General features: G+C 38.9%; 2 protein-coding genes across 5 annotated transcripts in view; both read left to right on the forward strand.

Annotated features, from left to right (window-relative positions):
- Nucleotides 1–24,454, forward strand: part of LOC311081665 (uncharacterized protein) — a gene marked incomplete at its 3' end in the record, with an annotated part of 465,213 nt that overhangs the window by 98,940 nt on the left and 341,819 nt on the right. The window lies entirely within an intron of this gene.
- Nucleotides 1,154–24,454, forward strand: part of LOC311087853 (major histocompatibility complex class I-related gene protein-like) — a 50,056-nt gene continuing 26,755 nt past the window's right edge. For 2 of the 4 annotated variants that reach the window (XM_084121325.1, XM_084121323.1), the window contains exon 1: nucleotides 1,361–1,522. In XM_084121325.1, the coding sequence (XP_083977451.1) occupies nucleotides 1,474–1,522 (49 nt within the window). In that variant the 5' untranslated portion in view covers nucleotides 1,361–1,473. Of the gene's footprint in view, nucleotides 1,523–24,454 lie in introns of all 4 variants that reach the window. The other 2 variants (XM_084121326.1, XM_084121324.1) reach the window with 2 other exon arrangements.

Raw genomic sequence — 24,454 nt, forward strand, 5'->3', positions numbered from 1 at the left:
CCCACACCATTACACCACCACCACCAGCCTGCACAGTGGTAACAAGGCATGATGGATCCATGTTCTCATTCTGTTTACGCCAAATTCTGACTCTACCATCTGAATGTCTCAACAGAAATCGAGACTCATCAGACCAGGCAACATTTCAACTGTCTTCAACTGTCCAATTTTGGTGAGCTCGTGCAAATTGTAGCCTCTTTTTCCTATTTGTAGTGGAGATGAGTGGTACCCGGTGGGGTCTTCTGCTGTTGTAGCCCATCCGCCTCAAGGTTGTGCGTGTTGTGGCTTCACAAATGCTTTGCTGCATACCTCGGTTGTAACGAGTGGTTATTTCAGTCAAAGTTGCTCTTCTATCAGCTTGAATCAGTCGGCCCATTCTCCTCTGATCTCTAGCATCAACAAGGCATTTTCACCCACAGGACTGCCGCATACTGGATGTTTTTCCCTTTTCACACCATTCTTTGTAAACCCTAGAAATGGTTGTACGTGAAAATCCCAGTAACTGAGCAGATTGTGAAATACTCAGACTGGCCCGTCTGGCACCAACAACCATGCCACGCTCAAAATTGCTTAAATCACCTTTCTTTCCCATTCTGACATTCAGTTTGGAGTTCTGGAGATTGTCTTGACCAGGACCACACCCCTAAATGCATTGAAGCAACTGCCATGTGATTGGTTGATTAGATAATTGCATTAATGAGAAACTGAACAGGTGTTCCTAATAATCCTTTAGGTGAGTGTGTGTGTATATATATATATATATTTATTTATTTATTTATTTATTTATTTATTTATTTTACTATTTTTGTTCCAAACAATACAACTCTGCATTACATAAATGTTTCTTATTTTGAAATATTCAAATATTTTTCTTAGGCTACTTTATGAAGAGCAGAGCTATGCATTTTTGCTTGTTTTTCTACCTGCCAGTGATAATTCTGCAACAGTTATTGAACTGAACTAACAGATTTGAGCTGATAGTAATGACTCTTTAGAGCTGTTTTACTGAATCTGCATTAGTCTCGTAACTGAATAACATTTAATTACATTTCAAAGTCTTTTATTGGCATGATTGTTTTACTGCCAGTTTTGATGTTGTTGTTTGTTGAGTGTCCAGCAGATGGCGCCAAATCTCTATTCAAACTGATGAAGTGAAACGGATGAGATGCTTTCATTCATACAGAGGCTTCATCAGTCCGCTATTATACCTGTACAGAATCAGGGAGATTATTACTGACCAGTGCTCGCTTATATTTTAAGCTGTAGCATAGGCTACCCGATTTTTTTCTTGCGAACAGGCGTTGTGCCGAATTCTGATCGCCTCAGTCCCGTACTCGGAGTTCCGCATTGTGACTGATGACATTGCACTCGATGATCTATTGGGTGGAGTCAGGTGAGTTTCTAAGAAAAGACAACTAGCTTTCTAAAACGATTATTTAAAAACAAGACTGTTGTCAAAGTGTAAAAGCAAACATGCGACCCTCTGTGCTTCTGCTCCTTGGGATTCATCTCGCATTTGCTGGTGAGTCGTTCATCTTGGGTTTATAGTGTAGCCTACATGGGCACTATTGTTTTTGAAGTTTTTTTTTTTTTTTTTTTTTGCAAGACGTCTATCAATGCTAGGATTCGTATTTTCTTCTCAAATATAAATCCAGTGGCTTTCACGTTCTGTTTCATGTTCCTGATTTTATTTTTATGACTTAAAAATAAAATGCGATGTCTTTTTCATACGCCATACAATTTCTACTGCAAAACAATCTTCTACGTTTTGAGTTTGACGTTTGAATTGTTGTTAGAGTGTTAGCATGATTTAAATAGCCTAGTATCATCTTTGAACAAACTGAGATCCAAACTCGTGTTTAGAATCAGTTTCACCGATAAACATCCTGAGTTGATTAATAAGAAACACTGTATTATCTCTTAAAGAAATCCTTTTTATGAACATAAAAATATAAAATCTTATGAACGAAAAATGTGATGATGAACATAGGAGTGAATGTGTTTGTTTCCCGTAACGCGGAAATAATTTGATGTACACACTATTGACCATACTGCATTGGGTTCTAGTTTATGGTAAAGAGTAGCCTGTGCTACGCTACGATATCCATCTATCAATAAAACGACTGTGATGAATAAACAGTTCGAGTTGTGTTTTAAAAAGCTGTAAAATCAACATAGCCAAATAGCGTCAAAACTAATAGTCTAATGCTAAGGTCTGTGCAAGAAAGCCACTGTTTGATTAGAAATAGCCTACTGATATATATATATATATATATATATATATATATATATATATATATATATATATATATATATATATATATATAATATTCATTTTCATTTGCTGTTTACAAACTAACGCTAAGCACTTCTGGGTTGGCAAAAACGGAACTGTTTAGGCTATCTATCTATTTGCATTTATTTTTAAGTAACCTTTATTTGAATGATTATGAATAATGATGTTTATTAAATCTGATATCATATTTATGTGGGCAAGTAAGCAATAAAGCCCCATCTTGGTAGTCTGCTATCATCTGCTTGGTTTTTTTTTTTACTTTCATTTTTGTGTGTGCAATAGATGCGTAGGCCTATTCAATAAGTTGTCAACATCTCCGACAAAATAGGGGCGTTGCACCCTTTCCCGGTGAGAGGGTTCAACACCCACACTTTTTCTGCAGTTTTTCCGTAGTTTTGCACAAACGCCTTACTACAGTCGCTCCTCCGTTTCTCTTGCCGCTTTGTGTCTGCGCCAAGCGGCAACCTCCCTGTCTCACTCTTGAAACCAACATGGAAGTTAATTCAATGGCAATTCATAGACTGGCCGCTTGAGGCTGGATGCAGAAGTGAGTCAAATCTGTATCTCCCCCATGTTAAAATGTCCAACTTTACAGCAGAAAAAAACATGTTTACACCCTGGTGCAAAAAGTGGCTTTGGTCTATACAGCTAATTTTACCCTTCATGACAACTGTGAGGGGGGTGTATTTTTTTTTATAACTCATCCGTTTAAATTATACTAAGCCTTGAAGTTCTGCATAATTAAGGGTGTGGCCACTTGAGTGACAGGTGGATTGCCGCTGATGTCAATGCTAGCCGTTTGTCTGCTGTTACAAGCCGTCACTTCACCTCAGCAAATGTTAGCTGCTGAACTTGCCATCTCTGCAGTGTTTTGTGCTTTTTTTCGGGATTATTTCATACAATTTAATGCACCCATTACTTCGCCCATGGCTTAGGATTCCGTCGTTGTCGTTGAGTATCGTTCGAGAGAACAACCAGCGCTGTATTTCAGTTGTTTTCCTCTGTGAACATGCACTAATGGATGTCTGACAATTTCGTTGCTTTTTGGAGTTTTCAGATTTAAAAACGTCAATAGATATAGGCCTAAAGGCTCGTTCGTTTTGCTCTCACGGAACAGATGCTTATGTACCGTCAGATGAAATCCTGCAGGTGTCAGCGCTCCGTCCATGCAATAAATGCACATCCTTGAATGAGCGTGGATTTTCTAGCGCATTTACTTGAACTTCATAGGCAATATATCTATGGTTTAACCCATTTGAGAGGCAGCCAAAATCAGAATTTAAAATGGACTGAAAAAGCTCTCTATGAACTTGACAAGCGATGCCGCGCTGACGGACCATAGACTATAAAAAAAGAGTGACTGACATGTATGCACATAAATCACTGTCACACACTCTCTCTCTCAGAGTAATATTAAGTTACTGCATAATACATTTTCAACTAGCAGAATAGTACAGAATCACGATACACAGTCTCACTTGTAGCCATGTCTTTTAACTATTATAATATTTGAAGGGCAAAAACAGGAACTTTTAATTGGCTTTACATCATCAACTGTTACTTTAGCGCGAGGCCCTGTGCAGTCGCAGACTTGATACTGTCAGTAGTATAACGTTATAGCATAGCATAGCATTACCTCCCCTCCCAGCCTGAGCTAACTCGAATACGTCGAGCTAGGTGATTTCAGATAGCCAGGCTCCTAAGCTCCACTCACGCCCCGCCTCTTTGCCCATTTTCTATCATCCGGGAGGCGATATTTTTTTTCCCAGGATGGTAGGGGAAGACTCATGAATATTAATTAGGGAAGTCATCCCTGATTGGTCTGATGACCTACCCCTAACCCCACCCCTAAACCTACCCGCCACTGGGGGTCTGATGATCTACCCCTAACCCCGCCCTAAACCTACCCGTCACTGGGGTTAGGACCAATCAGGGATGACTTCCCTAATTAATATCATGTCAATATCAATATTAATATTCATGAGTCTTCCCCTACCATCCTGGGAAAAAAAATATCGCATCCGGGAGTGACGCAAGGCCAAGATGGCGACGGCTGGCTCCGCCCACTTTAGGCTTCAAAAATGCTCTTCAGAAATCTACGGGTGACGTCACGGACACTACGTCCATATTTTTTTACTGTCTATGGTCAGCGCTCACTGCGGCTGCCTCCTCTCCCCCTCCCTCTCAAACATGACAACAGGTTTGAGGGTGACCGGCTGATGATTGGCTGTTCTGCCTTAAGTCCCGCCTCTCTTGGTGTGTTGGATTTATCGGTCAGCTCGTGCTGAGGAGGCGGGAACTTATGGTTATGGTTATTTACATCTCCCTTTTCCAGGTACTTTGAATGAGTGTTTATGCTTTCAAGGTTTTTAAATAAGCTTGATATGTGTTTGGGAGGATGTTCTGTTTATGTTTTGTTAACAGCCTTTTTCCACCTTAGAAACATTGCTAAGCTACGTAATATGCTATCAGTTTCTGATGCAGAAAAGTTAGTTCATGCATTCATGACCTCGAGACTAGATTACTGTAATGCTTTATTAGCCGGTTGTCCTGCATCCTCAATAAACAAGCTACAGTTAGTCCAAAATGCAGCCGCTAGAGTTCTTACTAGATCAAGAAAATATGATCGTATAACACCGATTCTATCATCACTACATTGGTTACCTATAAAGTTCCGTATTAATTATAAGGTATTGCTATTGACTTATAAAGCCCTAAACGGCTTAGCTCCAGTCTATTTAACGGATCTTCTATCACCCTATAATCCATCACGCTCTTTAAGATCAATAAATTCGAGGCTTTTGGTCATACCTAGGATATCCAGATCAACCAAAGGAGGGAGAGCATTTTCGCATTTGGCTCCAAAACTCTGGAATAGTCTTCCTGATACTGTTCGTTACTCGGACTCACTCTCCCAGTTTAAAACTAGATTAAAGACGCATCTTTTCAGCCAGGCATTCATATAATATTGTTAATCTCACAGTTTCAAACTACAATCCGGCCTCTAGTTCATAAATGCCAGAGGAGAACTGGCCCCCGACTGAGCCTGGGTTCTCCCAAGGTTTTTTTTCTCCATTAGGTCACCTGATGGAGTTTTAGGACACCATTAGGTCACTTGATGGAGTTTTTCGGTTCCTTGCCACTGTTGCCTTTGGCTTGCTCAGTTGGGGATATTTTGGGGATATTTAATTTTATTCTATCAATCAATAAATTCCACTAGAAACAAACTTTGTTGTATTATTTTATTTTAATACTGTGAAGCTGCTTTGATACAATCTGTATTGTGAAAAGCGCTATACAAATATACTTGATTTGATTTGATTTGATTTGACATGTTGAGAGTTTTCGGTATTATATTTTGTTTTTTAGACTAATGCTAATTGCTAATTAGGATATTGTTCAGCAGCTAGCTAAATTCGGTTATGTATGTGGTAGGGGTGGGAATCTTTTACCATCTCACGATTCAACTCGATTCCGATTCTTGAGGCCACGATTCGATTCAAAATCGATTTTCGATTCAAAAAGATTTTCGATTCAAAACAATTCGATTTTATTCATAATGATTTCTAATGGGGTTTCTGATCATGATCTACTCTCATCTGCTTTGCTATACAGAATGACAAACGGAGACATTAAAGTGTCTTTTTCACATTTATTAAGTTCAGTTCTCAGGGAAGGTTACATTTGCCAGCATATGTCCCAACATTGCTGAGAACCAACAGGAAAATAAATGTGTGCCTGTACTAGCAGCATACTTGTAGTAAATTAATACAAACTTCAGCATATTCTGAATCTCTAGCATTTAATGATAGACTTCTAACCAACATCCCCTTGTTATTTCCAATGAGCAATATAATCCTTCAGACAAAAAAACATTTTGCTGTAGCAAATTCACAAACAGTTTTCGTTCAAAAATATAGAATTATGTACCAGAAGCTATCATATAATGCTTGTGGACTTATGCATATTCTGAATAATTAGTAACATACAAAGCCGCTCTTATACACAACTAAATAATAAAGAGTTATGACTTGAAATGTTTGCTGTATACCACAATCAAAAACAGCTTACAAAGAAAGTGAATGAACATCTGCAGAGAGTAAGTTAACTTACAGTCAAAATGTAACTTTTTGTGACTGGCATTGCACATATTGCATTGCACATATTGCATACAGATCGGTTTACAGCATATTGATGTGAAAACTAAACAATACAGAAATTAGCTCTCATACAAAAAAATACTAAATTGATCACAATGAAATTGCCAATTTTCCATACGTTAGCTTTTAACGAAGAGGGTGCCGTTCGAATTTGGCGCTCAGCCATCAAACGCGTCTCTGTTATGTGCACGCCACAGACTGTCCGCGTACTGCACCTCCGCTTCAGAGTTCCGCCTTTTGCGTTCCATCAACGTTATTAGAATTTATTTTATTTTTTTTGAAAATCGATTTTTGACATTTGTGAATCGATTCAGAATCGTCCACGTCCCGCATCGCGTCCCCCACCCCTAGTATGTGGCATGCAATCAATGTATAAAGTAGCTGACAGAGATGGGCACAAATACATTAAAAAGTATTTAATTACAAATTGCAAATATTTATCAAATGTATTTAATAAATAAATTACAAAATACTGCTGTGAAAAAAGTATTTAATTAAAATACAAGTCATTTGAAAATACAAAAATACAAACAAAATTTACAGTCTTTTGTAGAGTGTGAGAGTAAGTGTGGCATTAGATACATGTAAGATAATAGAATATCGCAATATCATCGTTTAGTGCAGAAGATGCGCTTTTAAAGTACATTTTGCCACATACTGTCATAATAAAAGATAATTACGCCTATAACACTATATTTGTATTATATTACACAAAAACTAGTTAACGCTGCTGTGAGGGTGTTTCTAATACCGCGGCTGCGACAAAGTTGACAACTTTCTCTCTTCCTACTGCCATTATTTTTTTTTACTTTGTTTGAAAGTTGCACTAAAAGAGCCGGGCGTCTTTTTCGAGATGTTAGTTTTTCTTTACGCTACAAGAAAGCTACCCCGCCCTTGCACCCATTCACGCGTCACTCACCGGCGTAAGAAGAAGAGAGAGTGTTTTAGTCCCGCCGAGGCCGGTCTAACTTCCATTTCTCACACATTTCTCAGTCCCCTCTTAAGTTCAGGCGACTGGAAATATCAATATTGCAGCAAACGAGACTGTTATAATACACGCACGCCTGCAAACAAACGCCATCACAAGACGTATTGACGCTCTCTTATATGCTTGTGCTAACTGAAAGCTTATGTGTTTCCCTCAGTGGCGGAATCTTAGGCTTTCGCGCCAGAGACCCATGTTCGAATCTCGGGTCTGCCGGCAGATAAAATTATGCCGTCAAGGCTTTCGCTCTGTCAAGTTCCCTTAAAAGGTGACTGCAGATGTGTATTTTGCAGCCAACGAGCGCGTTGTACTACCCACTTGCCTGCACCCAAACACCGTTTCTAAAAACGAGGCCTCAAAGTCTTTCTAGCCTGCCTAGGAAAGCGACAGTATTCAAGTCCCGCTGCGGCCAGACTTTCACCAAAACTTCCCGCTCGTTCAGTTACAGAAAATGCTGTTCCAGTGTATTTAGCAGAAAACAAGCCGGTACTACAGCCCGTTTGCCTGCACACAAACGGCGTCTTTACGGCGACCCAGATAAATCTCATAAGAGTGTATTTTCTGGTATTCCAGCCACGACCGATGGTGTTATGAGTGTAGTAAAATGCCCACAGCCCAGTGCTCATTCCTACACAAAAGCACAGCCACACAGGGCTCGCACACATAAAATCGACTCATGTCGATTGTGCATTAAACGTAGTGAATGTGCCCACAACCCAGTGCCCACAAACACTGCATGTCTTACGTTTTCTGTAAAAACGTACTCGGTTACTAACGTAACCTCTGTTCTCTCTAGAGAGGGAACGGGTACGGCGTAATATCTTACTCTCTGGTATTCCGGCCACGGCCGATGGTGTTATGAGTGTAGTAAAATGCCCACAGCCCAGTGCTCATTCCTACACACAAGCACAGCCCGCCACACAGGGCTCGCACACATAAAATCGACTCATGTCGATTGTGCATTAAACGTAGTAAATGTGCCCAAGACCAAGTGCCCGCAAACACTACACACTGCATGTCTCACGTTTTCTGTAAAACGAAACCAACGCACATACAGTCAGCTCAAGCAGACGGTGTTTTCAGTGTAGTAAATGTGCCCGCTGTCCCGTGCCCACATTCACTCACAGACAAGCCCCATGGGGCTCGCCCCGCTCGCTCTCTCTCAGCAAGCCGCCGTAGGAGAGTCTAGCGCCGGCAGGCTGCCCGCTGTGATCAGCGTGCCCCCCGCCTCGAACGCTGCAAGCACGGCGTCTATGTTACAGCATACCGAAGCTCTCCGGCCACCACTATGTCGCAGCCAGAGCCAAGATCTCATTCAACCCCTAGCTATTCATGCAAATGCGTGGGCAAAGCTTCCCGGGGTATCAGAATGGTGTTGAACATTATAAAAGAGGCTATTCGCTACAGTTCGCTCGACGCCCCCGCCATTGCGTGGTGCGAATCGAAACTACGGTAGAAAAGGAAGTAGCACATCTACTTCGAACCGAAATTGCGAAACTGTTGAGCAAAGGGGCCATAGAGCCTTTATCTCAAGCTCAGAGCGAAAGGGGTCTGTGCAGCAGATATTTTCTGGTACCGAAAAAAGACGGGGGTCTCAGACCCATTCTAGATCTAAGACAGCTGAACAAAGCGCTTTTGAAACGCCGGTTCAGAATGCTCGCAACCAGGAAAATCCTCGCGCAATTTCACAGAGGAGACTGGTTTATGTCAATAGATCTGAAGGACGCATATTTCCAAATACAAATAGCATCACGTCACAGGCGATTTTTGAGATTCGCCTTCGAAGGCCAGGCATATCAATACACTCTCAGAAAATAAAGTACATAATTGTACCTTTAGGGGTACAATGGCTTGTCACTGGGGCTGTACCCTCAAGGGTACAATATTGTACCCTTGGCATAGGGTACATATTTGTACCCTTGTGATTTGTACCTTAAGAGACCAGTCTTGTACCTGTGGTGACAATTTTGTACCTTTATTTAACAGTACAAAAATGGACCCTTCAAAAATGGTACAAAATTGGCTTTGACAGGGTACAATCGTTGACTGAAATGAGATATATATTACACACACGCAGAAGTAAAATAAAAATGTAATAAATACTTTTCATTTTTACATTTTCCAACATTTCATTTTAAACTTAATGTCTAGCTGTGACATATAAATTATTATCATCTGAGTAAGTGTCATTTGCCTGAAAGTCCACTTCATGTCCTTTCATCTCGACGCCGGTTACTTCTATGCCTGCTTCTGATATTTTCTGAAGGACCTCCTCGGTTGAAAGCCCTGTAAGAACCATGAGTAACCGTGCTATGGCGACTTCTCCACCGGTGGCCAAAAGAAAGAAAGGCCGCGAACTGGACGTTCTTTTAAATTGAGATTCAAGCAGCCAATCAGGGCTGGCTCTACATACACTCTCAGAAAATAAAGTACATAATTGTACCTTTAGGGGTACAATGGCTTGTCACTGGGGCTGTACCCTCAAGGGTACAATATTGTACCTTAACCTTTAAAGGAAATGGTACATATATGTAACTTTTAATGCTTTTTGATCCTTAAAAAGTTACATATGATCAAGGAGATACATACCTTGAGGTCCAACAGCAAACACTCCAGTGTTAATTGAACTCTCCTGGGAGTTTATATGACTCCAGACTCAAGAGTGTTAAAGTTAATGATATAATTAAGTGATTCATTGAGTGATGATTGGGCATTATTGAAGACACCTGATGTTAACAAGCAGAATCACTGAAGGAGAAAATATATTTTTTTTAAGACACCGTTATGGTGATCAGTGTTTGCTTTAGTTGGGCTCTTGGCCCTTAAATCATTATCTTTAGATTTTGTTTGGCTGTTGTATCTGAGTTATAACTGCCAGATGAACAAAGAGAAAAGTTGATCAGGTGGTGCTGGTTATGTTTTGACATCATCATAATTTGACCTGAATCACTGAACTCATTTAAAGTCTAATCTCTGACTTAAATGTTTATTTTTGATTACAACATCACTGTGATTCTACAGCAAAAGATTTTCAGCATTTTCAATATAATCTAAATATTCGTAAAAGTTGTTCTGATCAAAAGACTTTGAAAATTCCTTTATGTAGACACACTGACATCAATAATCAGCCTGTGAATCTCAACAATGGTGACAATAATAAAGCATGTTGCAGTGCATCCTGGATGCCACCAATCAAAACTCATTCATGGCTCCCATCATGCATTGCGGTATGAATAAATTATGATCTGAATTGTCTATGTTATTTCCTTTCCCTAATTGAATATTCTTTTTGTCACCATTGTTGAGATTCATAGACTGAATCTTGATGTCTGTGTGTGCCTAAAAGAAAGATTTGTTTTATCAGAACAACTTTTAAGAAATCCTTTAGATTATTTCAAAACTTCTGGATCTTATGCTATAGTATTACAGTGATGCTGTGATCAACAATAAACATTTAAGTCTGAGATTAGACTTTAAATGAGTTCAGTGATTCAGGCAATTTCTGATTATGTCAAAACATAACCAACACCACCTGATCAACTTTTCTCTTTGTTCATCTGAGAGTTATAACTCAGATACAACAACCAAGCAAAATCTAATGTTAACAGTTTACGGGTCAAGAGCCCAACTCAAGCAAACACTGATCACTATAACGGTGTCTTAAAAAATGATATTTTCTCCTTCAGTGATTCTGCTTGTTAACATCAGGTGTCTTCAATAATGGTCAATCATCACTCAATTAATCACTTAATTAGATAATTAACTTTAACAATCTTGATTGTTAATTTAACATTCATATTTTAACACTTTAACACTCTTGTGTCTGGAGCCAAATAAACTCCCAGAAAGTTCATTTAACACTGGAGTTTTTGCTGTGTTTAATATTTATCAGTATTTAATATCAGTAAATTGACTTACAAAATTTGTATTTCCTTTATTTCAAGGCTACTCAAATATAGTGATAAGTTAAAATATACCTTAAATGATTAAGGTATCATTAAAACCTTAAAAAAAAACTTAAAAAACTAAAAAAAAAAAATTACTTAGCAGAGGCTGTCTTTTGATATTGTACCGTAACCTTTAAAAGAAACGGTATATATTTGTACCTTTTAATGCTTGGGGACATATATGTACCTTGGGGGACAGAAATGGACTCCTGCTGTACCCCTATTTCTGAGAGTGTACACAGTCCTACCGTTTGGCCTGTCTCTAGCACCCCGTGCATTCACGATGTGCATGGACGCGGCGCTCGCACCCCTGAAGCTTCGGGGAATTCGAGTTTTGAACTACTTGGACGATTGTCTGGTTCTAGCTCAGTCACACTCAGAGCTCATAGAACACAGGACCATATTACTCGAACATCTCGAGAATCTGGGTCTCAAAGTCAATTGGGCGAAAAGTTCACTGTCTCCCAGTCAGAGAATGTCTTTTCTGGGCACAGAACTGCACTCGCTGTCTATGACAGCACCGCTGTCGCCGCAGCGCAGACGGAAATCTTCCGCTGCGGCACTATAGTCCCGCTCAGAAAGTTTCAAAGGATGCTGGGTCTCATGGCCTCAGCATCATCAGTACTCCAGTTGGGTCTGCTTCGCATGCGCCCACTGCAGTTCTGGTTAAAAGCGCGAGTACCGCGCCGAGCGTGGACCTCCGGTCTTTCTCGCCTCAAGGTCGATCAGAAGTGCGTCTCAGCTCTGAAACCTTGGAGAGCGATCGACTGGTACCAATCAGGTGTAAGCCTGGGGACTTCCTCGAGTGTGAAGGTGGTGTCTACGGACGCCTCCACCTCGGGATGGGGAGCACTGCTCGAGGGCAGACCATTCTTCGGCTAGTGGTCAGAACAGGAAAAGCTTCTACACTTAAACTACTTGGAAATTATGGCAGTCGACAACGCGCTGAGGCGTTTTTTGTCCCCAGATAAAAGGACACCACGTCTTGGTCCGTTCGGACAACGTGTCAGTGGGGGCCTATATAAATCGCCAAGGAGGTTTCAGGTCCCGAAACCTTTACAGGCTGACGGAGCGCCTCTTGGTCTGGGCTCAGCACAATCTGCGCTCGCTGAGAGCAGCACACGTGCCTGGCCACCTGAATGTGGGACCAGACAGACTGTCCAGGAACAATGTTCCAGCAGGAGAATGGTCTCTACACCCGCAGACAGTCCAGCTGCTGTGGAAGACATTCGGCAGAGCGGATATAGACCTGTTTGCGTCTCAAGAAAACACTCACTGTCCGAGATTTTTCTCCAAGAGCAAGGATGCGCTGTCCCACGTCTGGCCCCGCTGCCCGCTCTATGCTTTTCCCCCCATCGCGCTCCTACCTCAGGTATTAGAGCGGATCAGGGAAAACGGATGCTCAGTGCTACTAGTTGCTCCGTTCTGGAAGAACCAGGCTTGGTTCCCAGTTCTGATGCAGCTGACAAGCACTGCACCATGGCCGATACCAGTGAGAAGGGACCTCCTCTCTCAAGCCAAGGGCTCGATCTGGCATCCTCTCCCGGAGCTTTGGTCCCTGCCTGCGTGGGCCATCAACGGGTACCCGCTGACCTCCCGGAGGGAGTGTTAAAGCGATCACGCAGGCTAGGGCCCCCTCTACGAGACGGCTCTATTCCTCAAAATGGTCTGTGTTCTCTAGCTGGTGCACAGCCCGTGGCATATCACCCCCAAATTGTGGGGTGACGGAGGTTCTCTCCTTCCTGCAAGAGCTACTGGACAAGGGCAGAACCCCATCCACGCTCAAGGTTTACGTGGCGGCTATAGCAGCGTTCACTGAACCAACGCTTGGCCAGTCACTTGTAAGGAACGATCTGGTCATTCGCTTCCTTAGAGGAGCTAAGAGGTTAAATCCTCCCAGACCTCCCTCAGTTCCCATATGGGACCTTTCTACGGTCTTGAAGGCCATGAAAGGTGCCCCATTCAAGCCAGTCCAATCAATAGATATCAAACACTTGTCTTTCAAGACAGTGTTTCTCCTGGCTCTCGCTTCAGTAAAGCGTATAGGGAACTTACAAGCGCTCTCAGTGAGCGCGACATGTATGGAGTTTGGGCCAATGACTCGAAAGTCAAACCGAGGCACGGGTACGTTCCTAAATCCCTCAACACACCGTTCAGGTCTCAGGTGATTTCCCTGTCGGCCCTGCCGGTCTCTAACGAGGAGAAGGACGCCAGCTTCCTTTGCCCGGTCAGGGCATTAAGGGCTTATGTGTCTCGCTCGTCTGTCTTCAGACAGACAGAGCAGCTCTTTGTCTCGTTCAACGGACGTTCTAAGGGACTAGCCGTGTTGAAACAGAGCCTATCCAGATGGATAGTTGATGCTATAGCGCTGGCTTACGCCTCAAAGGGCTTGCAGTGCCCGTTAGGTGTCAGAGCGCACTCCACAAGAGGCATGGCCCCGTCGTGGGCTTGGGCTAGTGGGATTGCCTTGGCTGTGTGGAACACTATCAGCATAATTTCTCCTTATAGGATGCTGTTTATTACAGGAATGATGCTATTCTAGCCCCTCTTCCTGGACTCTCTGTGAGTTCCTGATGATCATCTACTATATGAGCCCCAGGCACTTGCCCTTGGGTATTTGGTATTGGATCTCAGCATGCACAGCGTTTTACACTGTGTTCCCCATAGCGTAAGATATTACGCAGTACGAGAGAACCTCTCGTAAGAGAACGTACTCGGTTACTAACGTAACCTTGGTTCTCTCTAGAAGAGGGAACGAGTACTGCGTATCTTTGCCGTGCCTGCAACACGCTCTGGTTCGCTCCGGCGATGAAAAACCAGCTAAACCAGCCTGTCGAAGCTATATTTATAGCCCAAGGCCACGCCCGTTTCGGCGGGATGTGACGCAGTGGGCGCGAAGCGTCCCCATTGGAGCTGGCGTCACGATGGGGCCTTTCGATAGGCTGCTGCAGTTGCCGCAGGGCAGTCAATAGGCGCGCGAGCTGTCTCGCCTATGTCTGCATGCTGCCGCAACGCGTTTTACATTATTCCAAAATTAAGGATAATTTTTGGCTTCAGTATCTCGCGGAAAAGAGATTTCCCCATAGCGTAAGATATTACACAGTACTCGTTCCCTCTTCTAGAGAGAACTGAGGTTACGTTAGTAACCACGTACGTTTTTATTGTTAATAAACAAACCACATCCATCCCCCACACTTTTGAAAAGCTTGCTACACCCTAGAAACAAAGAGGATCAGGTGATATAGTTTTAACTATCATGAAGTAGAATGATTCACTAATCTCATCACTGACCAAAAATGGTTATTTGTTATTAATAGATTATTTTCACCAATGACAATTTCTTGCCACAGGTCAGACATTCTGAATTGTGATATTTAAAATACATTGTGGGGATGAAATAATAAATTATTTTAGACACACAGACATCAAGAATTAGCATATGAATCTCAACAATGGTCACTGTTGTGCCTGAACGCGTTCATTGAACGATAGTTCATGAACTCGTTCATATTTTGGGCGACTGTGAACTGAACGTACCGTAATACTGCCTGATGAACGTTACTGTGAACTCGTTCATTCTGGTGCCTGTGTGTGAACGGCACGCTCTCTCAGTTTAACTTTATTCAATAGGATGCCAGATTTCTGTAGAGCCTTCCAGGCGAAAACCCGGCTAAAACACACCGTAAACAGGCCTTGATATGTAGCGGAAAAAACACCTAATCTGGCAACACCAGCCACCAGTGTCGCACCGCCGCATGCGTAATCAAAACAAAAAGCAGCATGTAGGCGACAAAGCAGCAAGGAGGCGTCGTATGATCATTTAAACGAGTTTTATGACAAGGTTGGTGAGGATTGGGAAAAATCTTACATTTCTGTGCAAACTTTGAAAGGAAAAGAAAATCCGCACTCGTTGAACCTGCCTGGTATATTTTTCCAGGATTCCAGTATTCCTTTTTGTATGTACTGAAATGGAAAATTATTAAAATTGAAAAACATTTGCACCTTAAGGACTACTGTGCTGTTTTTCTTTTAATAATTCCTCATTAAAAAAGACCATTCAAGCTGCACGTTTTTAATCATTGCTGTCTGTGGTTCTATATGGGCAGTGGAAATATTAAAAAAAAAAAAAAAAAAAAAGCTTGTAGCAACATATGGAAAAAAAGAACTATGAACTAGTTCATTTTTGGAACTGTGAACTTAGTTCAAAATGTTTAAGTATGAACTATGAACTGAACTTCAAATGGTGAAATGGTGACATGCTTCATGCAGCAATGCATGCTGGGAGCCACCATATTATAAAACTAATGTCACCATTGTTGAGATTCATAAGCTGATTCTCGATGTTAGTGTGCGTGTGTGTGTGTGTGTGTGTCTCTACATTGTCTTTTCTTGCAATATATATAGAAATTAAAATTCAGAATGTTTGATCTGTGGCAAAAAAAAAGTATTGATGGTACAAATCTATTAATAACTAGTAACCTCTTTTGGTCAGTTGACATTTGTCAACGTTTTCTTTATGATGATGAAATATATATCACCTGATCATCTTTGTTTATGGTTTACTTTGCAACAAATTGTGTGTTTTTGTAAACACTGTTACAAAGACAACAACTAACATCATAAAATATAAAGTCAAACCACCCAACTAAAGGAAATACTGATCACAATAATGGTGACCAAACATATTCAATAAAACATCATCATCTAAAACTTTGTTCATTCTCAAAAAGAACTTCTGTAGATGAATGACAGAAATAAGGTCAAACTGGTTTGTAATAAGAGAGAGTTCATGTATTTTCAGTTGATTTCATCTAAGGCTGTGTCTGGAAGTCAGTTGTAGTTCTTGTGTTTCTCTTTTCTTCAGTGATTCTGCATGTTATCAGCAGGTGTCTTCAATAATCAAACAATCATCACTCAGTTAATCACTTAATTATCTAATTAAATCTAACACTGCTTCATTGTTACTTTTAACAGCCTGCTGGTGGTTCCCAGTGGTGTTAATTTAACACCGGGGAATTTACTGTGTAGCAAAATTTTCGTACAGCCTCTTAAAACCAAGTTTTAAAGATCATTGGGGTCTAAGATTTTGGCACATTTTATTGATTTTTACTAAAACTTCAAACAAACAAACCAAAATAATAGACATGATTTTCTCAGGCCACAGCCCACATGTAAAATTAAATGGGTTATTAAAAATATTATTAAAATGAATACGGATGAATGACAGTTGATAACAATTCCAGTTCAGTTTATTCCCCTAATATTGACATTTATGATGTTTACAGAGCAGATGTAAACTTTCTTTAATTCCAAAGTGAGAGATGGACTTTTGTCTTTATTTTTATTTTGTGCTGTACTATTTGGTTACTGTGTTATTTCTGTTTCAAAAGGCAGCAATAAATAACACTTATTGTACTAAAATCTAAAGAGTATATAATAATTGTGATAATCGTGAAACCGTGATTATTCCTCAGACTACAATCGTACCAACAAAATATATATAAGTTTCATCCCTACGTGCGGATGGAATAAAACCATCCGTAATATTTCTCTGTCGATTGTCTCCGCGCTTCAACTCTGAAAGTACTGCACAACTGCTCCTGATGTAAAACAATTAAATGATTTGTTGGTTTGACGGTCTCGCATTACGCTGCGGATTTAAATGTGAGGCATGAACTGAAATTACAGTAGTCAGCATTTGAAGTGGATCAAAACCTTTCATCAAAGTTATACATGAATTTTGAACAATACCCGTTCTTGTCTTAGGACAACTTCGATTAACTTTTTTGATCCACTTCAAATGTTGACTACTGTATTTTAATACATTTTATGTTGTAAATTTTATGCAGTTAACGTTTCTGAATTTAGGCTATTTGACAACTTTTTGTGTAATTTTTGAGGACAGTGGAGCTGCATGATTAATTTTTTAAAAGATCTCAAATTTCGATTCAAACACCCATGCGATCTTATTCCTATATGACAAAACACCGGAACATTCAAATCTGTTTGCATTGTCGCTGACACAGAGAGAGCAGTTGTCAATATACACTCACCTAAAGGATTATTAGGAACACCATACCAATACTGTGTTTGACCCCCTTTCGCCTTCAGAACTGCCTTAAAGGAGAACTCCGGTCAATTTTAACATTGAGCTCATTTTTTTGTACATTTGGAGTGCTGTCAGTACAGAGAACAACGACAAAAATCGGTGTTGCCTACACCGTGTTATCCTCTTTTTAAAATTTGCACCCTGTTGACTTCAATGGGGCAAGTTTTAAACCTGCTTTCACCCTCTTAACATCCTTGATGTGTCATTACAAGTGCACAGGTCATGTGAGTGATTCCTTCGAAGTGAACGCGGGTGAATCTGACTGCAGTAGATGTGAACGATATGAATAAAAATTATGTTTATTCAGCCAGCGCTCATACCTGTATTTACATCCTGTTTTCGGTCAAAGTCCATAGTAATCAATTGTCGAGTTCACGCGCATAGGTTTAGTACCTATGATCACGCGCGTGAACTCGACAATCGACTATTGTGGACTTCGACCGAAAACAGGATGTAAATACAAGTATGAGCGCTGGCTGAATAAACATAATTTTTATTCATGGGTCAATGACGTATAAGGATTTTCAACAGGCCAATTTTAAAATACGAAAATTAACAATATATATTGCAATTGTTCAATCATTAAGAATGTTGTGTACATATAAATTCAAATAAAAAATTTAAATTAAGTGATTTTAGTGTTTTTTCATCTAGATGAATTGTCCATAGGCTTAAAAAATATCATGTGGGGCGACCGTGATTTATCTTAAAATTAATTAATTTCCTTAACATAAATGTATTTTTTTTTGTACATGTTCTCAGTAATTAAAGTGTTTAAAAACAGAGTATTTGCATTTCTTTTGAGTTTTTATATATATAATGATCCAGGGCTCGAGACTAACGGCGTCCTATCGTCCTGGGGACGATAGAAAATGTGTTTAGGACGAACAGAAATATTCTCCAGGACGCCTACAGGACGAAAGACATTTTTGTATGTGTGTTCATTTATTACTTACGGAAGAGGATTAGGGCCAGGCAATAATAAAAAAATAAAACCATCTCGAGATTAAAGTCATTATAATGCGAGATTAAACTCGTTAAATTTCGAGAAAAAAAGTCGAAATACAATATTGAGAATAAAGTCGTTGTGTTTCGAGAAAAAACTCGTTAAATTTCGAGAAAAAATGTCGAAATACAATCTCGAGAATAAACTCATTAAATATCGAGAATAAATTCGTTGTGTTGCGAGAAAAAACTCGTTAAATTTCCAGAAAAAAAACTCGAAATACAATCTTGAGAATAAACTCATTAAATTCGTAAAATCATAAAACTCATAAAATCGAGAATAAAGTCATTGTGTTTCGAGAAAAAAAGTCGAAATGAAATAACGCATTCATTGCATATCAACCTCATCGAGGTTTCGTGGTTGCAGGATATAAGACGCATTATTAATCGTTGTTGGTTGTGTGTTGGTAACGACTGTAACCATCTATACAGCCATAAATAGCAATGCTGTACGGTTTTAATTTATCATAGCTGTCCATATGCCAGAGTGTATTTGGGCCAGCGCAAGTGCCGTCTTCTCAAGCGTCTCCTTCGTCGAAATTCCACACCTTGAGGATCAACAAATGGTAAATGGTAAATGGACTGCATTTATGGTAAATGGTAAATGGACTGCATTTATATAGCGCTTTCACAGACCCAATGGCCACCAAAGCGCTTTACAACATTGCCTCACATTCACCCATTCACTCACTCATTCATTCATACACCGACGGCGGTGTCAGCCATGCAAGGCGATCCAGCTCGTCGGGAGCAGCTGGGGTTAGGTGTCTTGCTCAAGGACACCTCGACACTTGGTCAGGTGGAACCGGGGATTGAACCACCAACCTTCCGGTTTGTAGACAATCTACATGAACCACTGAGCCACTGCCGCCCCTTAAATTAAATAATGCGTCTTATAGTATCCTGGGAAACCACGAAACCTCGATGAATTTCATGTTGGACAAAAGCGAGTACATCGCGCAAATTGGACTGATGTTTTCTTCTAAAAACACCTAGCCGACCTGGACCTAATGTTCTATTCTTTGTTACTGAAAGAAAGTCAAAAATATAGATTGACTAAGTGATCTAACTCTGCCATGTCCTCTATCAGTATATGCAATGAACACTGATCAAATGCGTTATTCTCTACATTTCGTTTCGACTTTTTTTCTCGAAACACAACGACTTTATTCTCGAAATTTAACGAGTTTATTCTCACAATTACTTCGACTTTTTTTTTCGAAATTTAACAAGTTTTTTTCTCGAAACACAACGACTTTATTCTCGAAATTTAATGAGTTTATTCTCAAGATTGTATTTCGAGTTTTTTTCTCGAAATTTAACGAGTTTTTTTCTCGAAACACAACGACTTTATTCTCGAAATACAATCTTGAGTTTATTCTCAAGATTGTATTTCGACTTTTTTCTCGAAATTTAACGAGTTTTTTCTCGAAACACAACGACTTTATTCTCAATATTTAATGAGTTTATTCTCAAGATTGTATTTCGACTTTTTTTCTCGAAATTTAACGAGTTTAATCTCGCATTATAATGACTTTAATCTCGAGATGGTTTTATTTTTTTATTATTGCCTGGCCCTAATCCTCTTCCGTAATTACTAGCCTATTAGGGTAACTTGCTTAGAAAATGCCAAAATTAACCGACCAAGCGCTGATTACAACGGAGCGCGTCTTCTCATGCTGTTACTAGCCTATAACGTACTATCACTGGCCGGCTACTCACCCGGAGACTTGTTTCGCGGTACATCTATCACATGGCTTATTTTCACAGACGAAAACGAGACGATAACTAAATAAAAACTAGTTTTGAATGATAAAAACTATGACGAAAATCGATTGACATTTTCGTCAACGAATAAAAACTAGACAAAAATGTTAGATAGTGACGATTAGGGAAGCGATCCAGTCAGAACTGATGTCCTGCGTTTGTAGTAGTTGCGCACATTTGTACTGTAACGTGCTGATCTACCCAGGGGCACACGGGTTGACATGCGCTGCATGTCTCATAAAACGTTAAAAATGTAAACGTCTGGGAGAATGAGTAGAGCAGACATATAGATCTGAATAAGAGTGACGACGCAAAAAAAGAGCTCTATTCGGTACGGTTTTTTGTGCGCACACACCCGACCCGAAGCGTGCAGCCATGCACAGATACCTATATACAGCGCGCGAGTACTGAATTGAGCTCTCTTTCGTGTCTGAATGGACAAATACACACAACATAACATTGTTATGTCATTGGACATGATCCGATGTCTTTAAGGGCAATTCCACGCAAAACTGTCACATCCATAACGCCAACTAAATACCATGGCATTGTGTTGGCGTTATGGATGTGACAGTTTTGCGTGGAATTGCCCTAAAGTGACAGTGGGTAATAAACCTAATGCGGTCTGTGTCCTTAATATTGATCAAGCAACAAAAGAAAAAAAGAAAAGCATTCACTGCTCGCTAATAGCTTTAATAAGGATTCATTATATTTAATTCATACAAATAAATATGTCTGCTGCTTGAAAGAATTAAGAATGATGATATTTTTGAGATATGTAGGCTAGTCACCAGTATTTATTTATTTTTTTAATCCAACCAACTCAAAAACGTTTTCAGCTGAATGTATTTTTCTCTTAATTTTCGTATTATGTAAAAAAAAAAAAAGGGGAAAAAAAATTCGTTCTGCATGAATACAAAAAAGCATTTAACTCCTGTTATTTTTTATTAAATATGTTTTTTACCTGTTTACAGATAACTACTTTGAATGGAGCTAAATAAATATAATAATATATATCATATATCATAATGGTGTTTTTATTATGTGACTAACAGCTAACAACTATAGATGATAATAACAAAGTACAGAAACAACATGTTTATTTTGGGACGGTTGACATTCACTTTAGGACGGTTCAAATAGTTTTTCAGGACGGTTCCAGGACGGAGGTGAAAAAAGTTAGTCTGGAGCCCTGTAATGATCTCATATTTTTGTTTTGCAATTTCAGTCGCCTTCTAAAATGCAGTTAACAGACTTATTTTTCCTGTAAATCACATAAAACTGATAGAAATGTTTTAAAAATATAATTTACTAAAGCATACTGTATCAGTGATTCATATTTCAGCCACAGAAATAAGATATTTTATTTTAAATTTAATACAGTGATAGCTTTTATTGGTCGCACCACATAAGTGGTCGCTCCAAATGACACGAAAACCTTATATAGTTAAAAATCTATTTAAAGAGATCAATGAACAATACATTTTATACAAAAAAATTGATTTAAACCAGATTTTATACAAATTTCACAGAATTTTCCTGAACATAAACATTTTATAAACTCACTTTTATAAAAAAAATCTCTTCACAAACACAAGTACACCATTTAATTTAACTTGACTTAGAATTTCTTTCTAACAAATAATAATGTTATAGATATAAATTATTTCATAAAAGTATTGTATACAGGTAACATTTGGGGTCAATAGTTTTTAAGTAATTAATACTTTATTAATCAAGGACACATTCAGTGTCACATTCAGGCGCAGGCTATAATGTTCCGAAAGATTCTATTTCAAATAAATGCTGTTCTTTTGAACTTTTTATTCATCAAATAATCCTGACATATAAAATGTATCACAGTTTCCAACAAAAAAAAATGAACATTGATAATAATCAGAAATGTTTCTTGAGCAGCAAATCATTAGTGACCCTGGATCACAAAACCAGTCACAAGTCGCACGGGGTATTTGTAGCAATATATTGTATGGGTCAAAATTATCGATTTTTCTTTTATTCCAAAAAATCATTAGGATATTAAATAAAGATCATGTTTTATATTTTATAAATATCCTACCATAAATTTATAAACATTTCTTTTTGTGAGTGAATATAGCAATATCGCAAACATAAATGGATAACTTTAAAGGCGATTTTCTCAATGTTTCGATTTTGTAGCACCCTCAGATTCCAGATTTTCAGTTGTATCGGCCAAATATTGTTCTGTCTTAACAAATCATACATCAATAGAAAGCTTATTTATTCAGCTTTCATATGATGTATAAATCTCAATTTCAAAAAATGTACCCATGTGACATTGACCCATTGAGTGGTTTTGTGGGGTTACATATTATAATTATTTCTGAAGGATCATGTGACACTGAAGACTGGATTAACGATGCTGAAAATTCAGCTTTGATCATAGGAATAAATTACAGTTTACTATATATTCACATAGAAAACAGATATTTTAAACTGTAATAATGTTTCACTCTTCTCCTATCAAGGTACTCCGCTCTTGCTGCAGGGTCAGAATTTTTTCGCTTGGCAGTGGCATCTGGTAAAATAGATTAAAATAGTTTTAAATAAATAAATAGGCAATAATAAATACACTACTAATAAATGCATTATTACTAAACTGAAATTACATGCTCTAATTTTTTTTGTTGCATTTTTCTCATATTGTACAAAGAGTAAACACAAACTGTCTGAAATCTATAAAAAATATCCCAAATTGCATAAAAATCTATTCCAAATGATACTAAAGTAAAGTACTTTTTTTATATAAACCATCAATTGAATATAAAAGCATAAAACTGCCAATCTAGGACATATATCTATCATGGAAAACAGTCTGCAGTGGTCGCACCACATGATATTTGGTCGCACCACATGATATTTTCAAATTCAGTCATAATTTACAGGCACAGAATTGGCCACCTAAACAAAACAAGCTAGCTTGCCAAAAAAGGTCACTATGACATTTATAATAAAAATATATATTTGTAGAAATAACTTTAATATTAATTTTTTTATACCACATGACATCCAAATGTGGCAACTACATACCAACCATTATAAAGGTTTATTTTTTTCCCAATTTGAGATAATTACAAACCTGCTTGCTGCTTCCATGGGTCCTTGGTAAATTGGTTTATGATGTAACTTCCTGTGTTTGAATAGTTTTCAACATAAAAGTCCCAAAATGGTAGTTCCTTGATGGTCGCACCACATGATATTTCATAAAATGGACATCATCGGACAAAGTTTGTTTGTATATTATGATGGAAATATAAATACAAATGCTTTGAATTTTTTTAAAGGATTACAAAACATTTTGGAAATCATGCCAAATAGTGCAGAAAATAAATTTGAATAAATTCAGAGTAATTTCAAAGATGTTTTCAAAACAGAAGTTATGGCCGGACGGTCGCACCACATGATGTTTTGACACTTTAAATAACAAAAAAATTAACAAATAAGTAAAGGTTTTTTAAAAGTTAAAGTGAGTACATACATGGGAGAGGTACTATAAATATACAGTATCTTTTTATGCATTTAAACCCATTTTTGCCTGAAAAAATGCAATCGGACAGAAAATTTAAGCGTCACGTCATTGACCCTCATATCTTTCACATCTACTGCAGTCAGATTCACCCGCGTTCACTCCGAAGGAATCACTCACATGACCTGTGCACTTGTAATGACACATCAAGGATGTTAAGAGGCTAAAAGCAGGTTTAAAACTTGCCCCATTGAAGTCAACAGGGTGCAAATTTTAAAAAGAGGATAACACGGTGTAAGCAACACCGATTTTTGTCGTTGTTCTCTGTACTGACAGCACTCCAAATGTTCAAAAAAATGAGCTCAATGTTAAAATTGACCGGAGTTCTTTAATTCTACGTGGCATTGATTCAACAAGGTGCTGAAAGGATTCTTTAGAAATGTTGGCCCATATTGATAGGATAGCATCTTGCAGTTGATGGAGATTTGTGGGATGCACATCCAGGGCATGAAGCTCCCGTTCCACCAAATCCCAAAGATGCTCTATTGGGTTGAGATCTGGTGACTGTGGGGGCCATTTTAGTACAGTGAACTCATTGTCATGTTCAAGAAACCAATTTGAAATGATTCGAGCTTTGTGACATGGTGCATTATCCTGCTGGAAGTAGCCATCAGAGGATG

The sequence above is a fragment of the Abramis brama genome (genome assembly GCF_963993115.1).
Source record: "Abramis brama genome assembly, chromosome: 1".
Taxonomy (NCBI): domain Eukaryota; kingdom Metazoa; phylum Chordata; class Actinopteri; order Cypriniformes; family Leuciscidae; genus Abramis; species Abramis brama.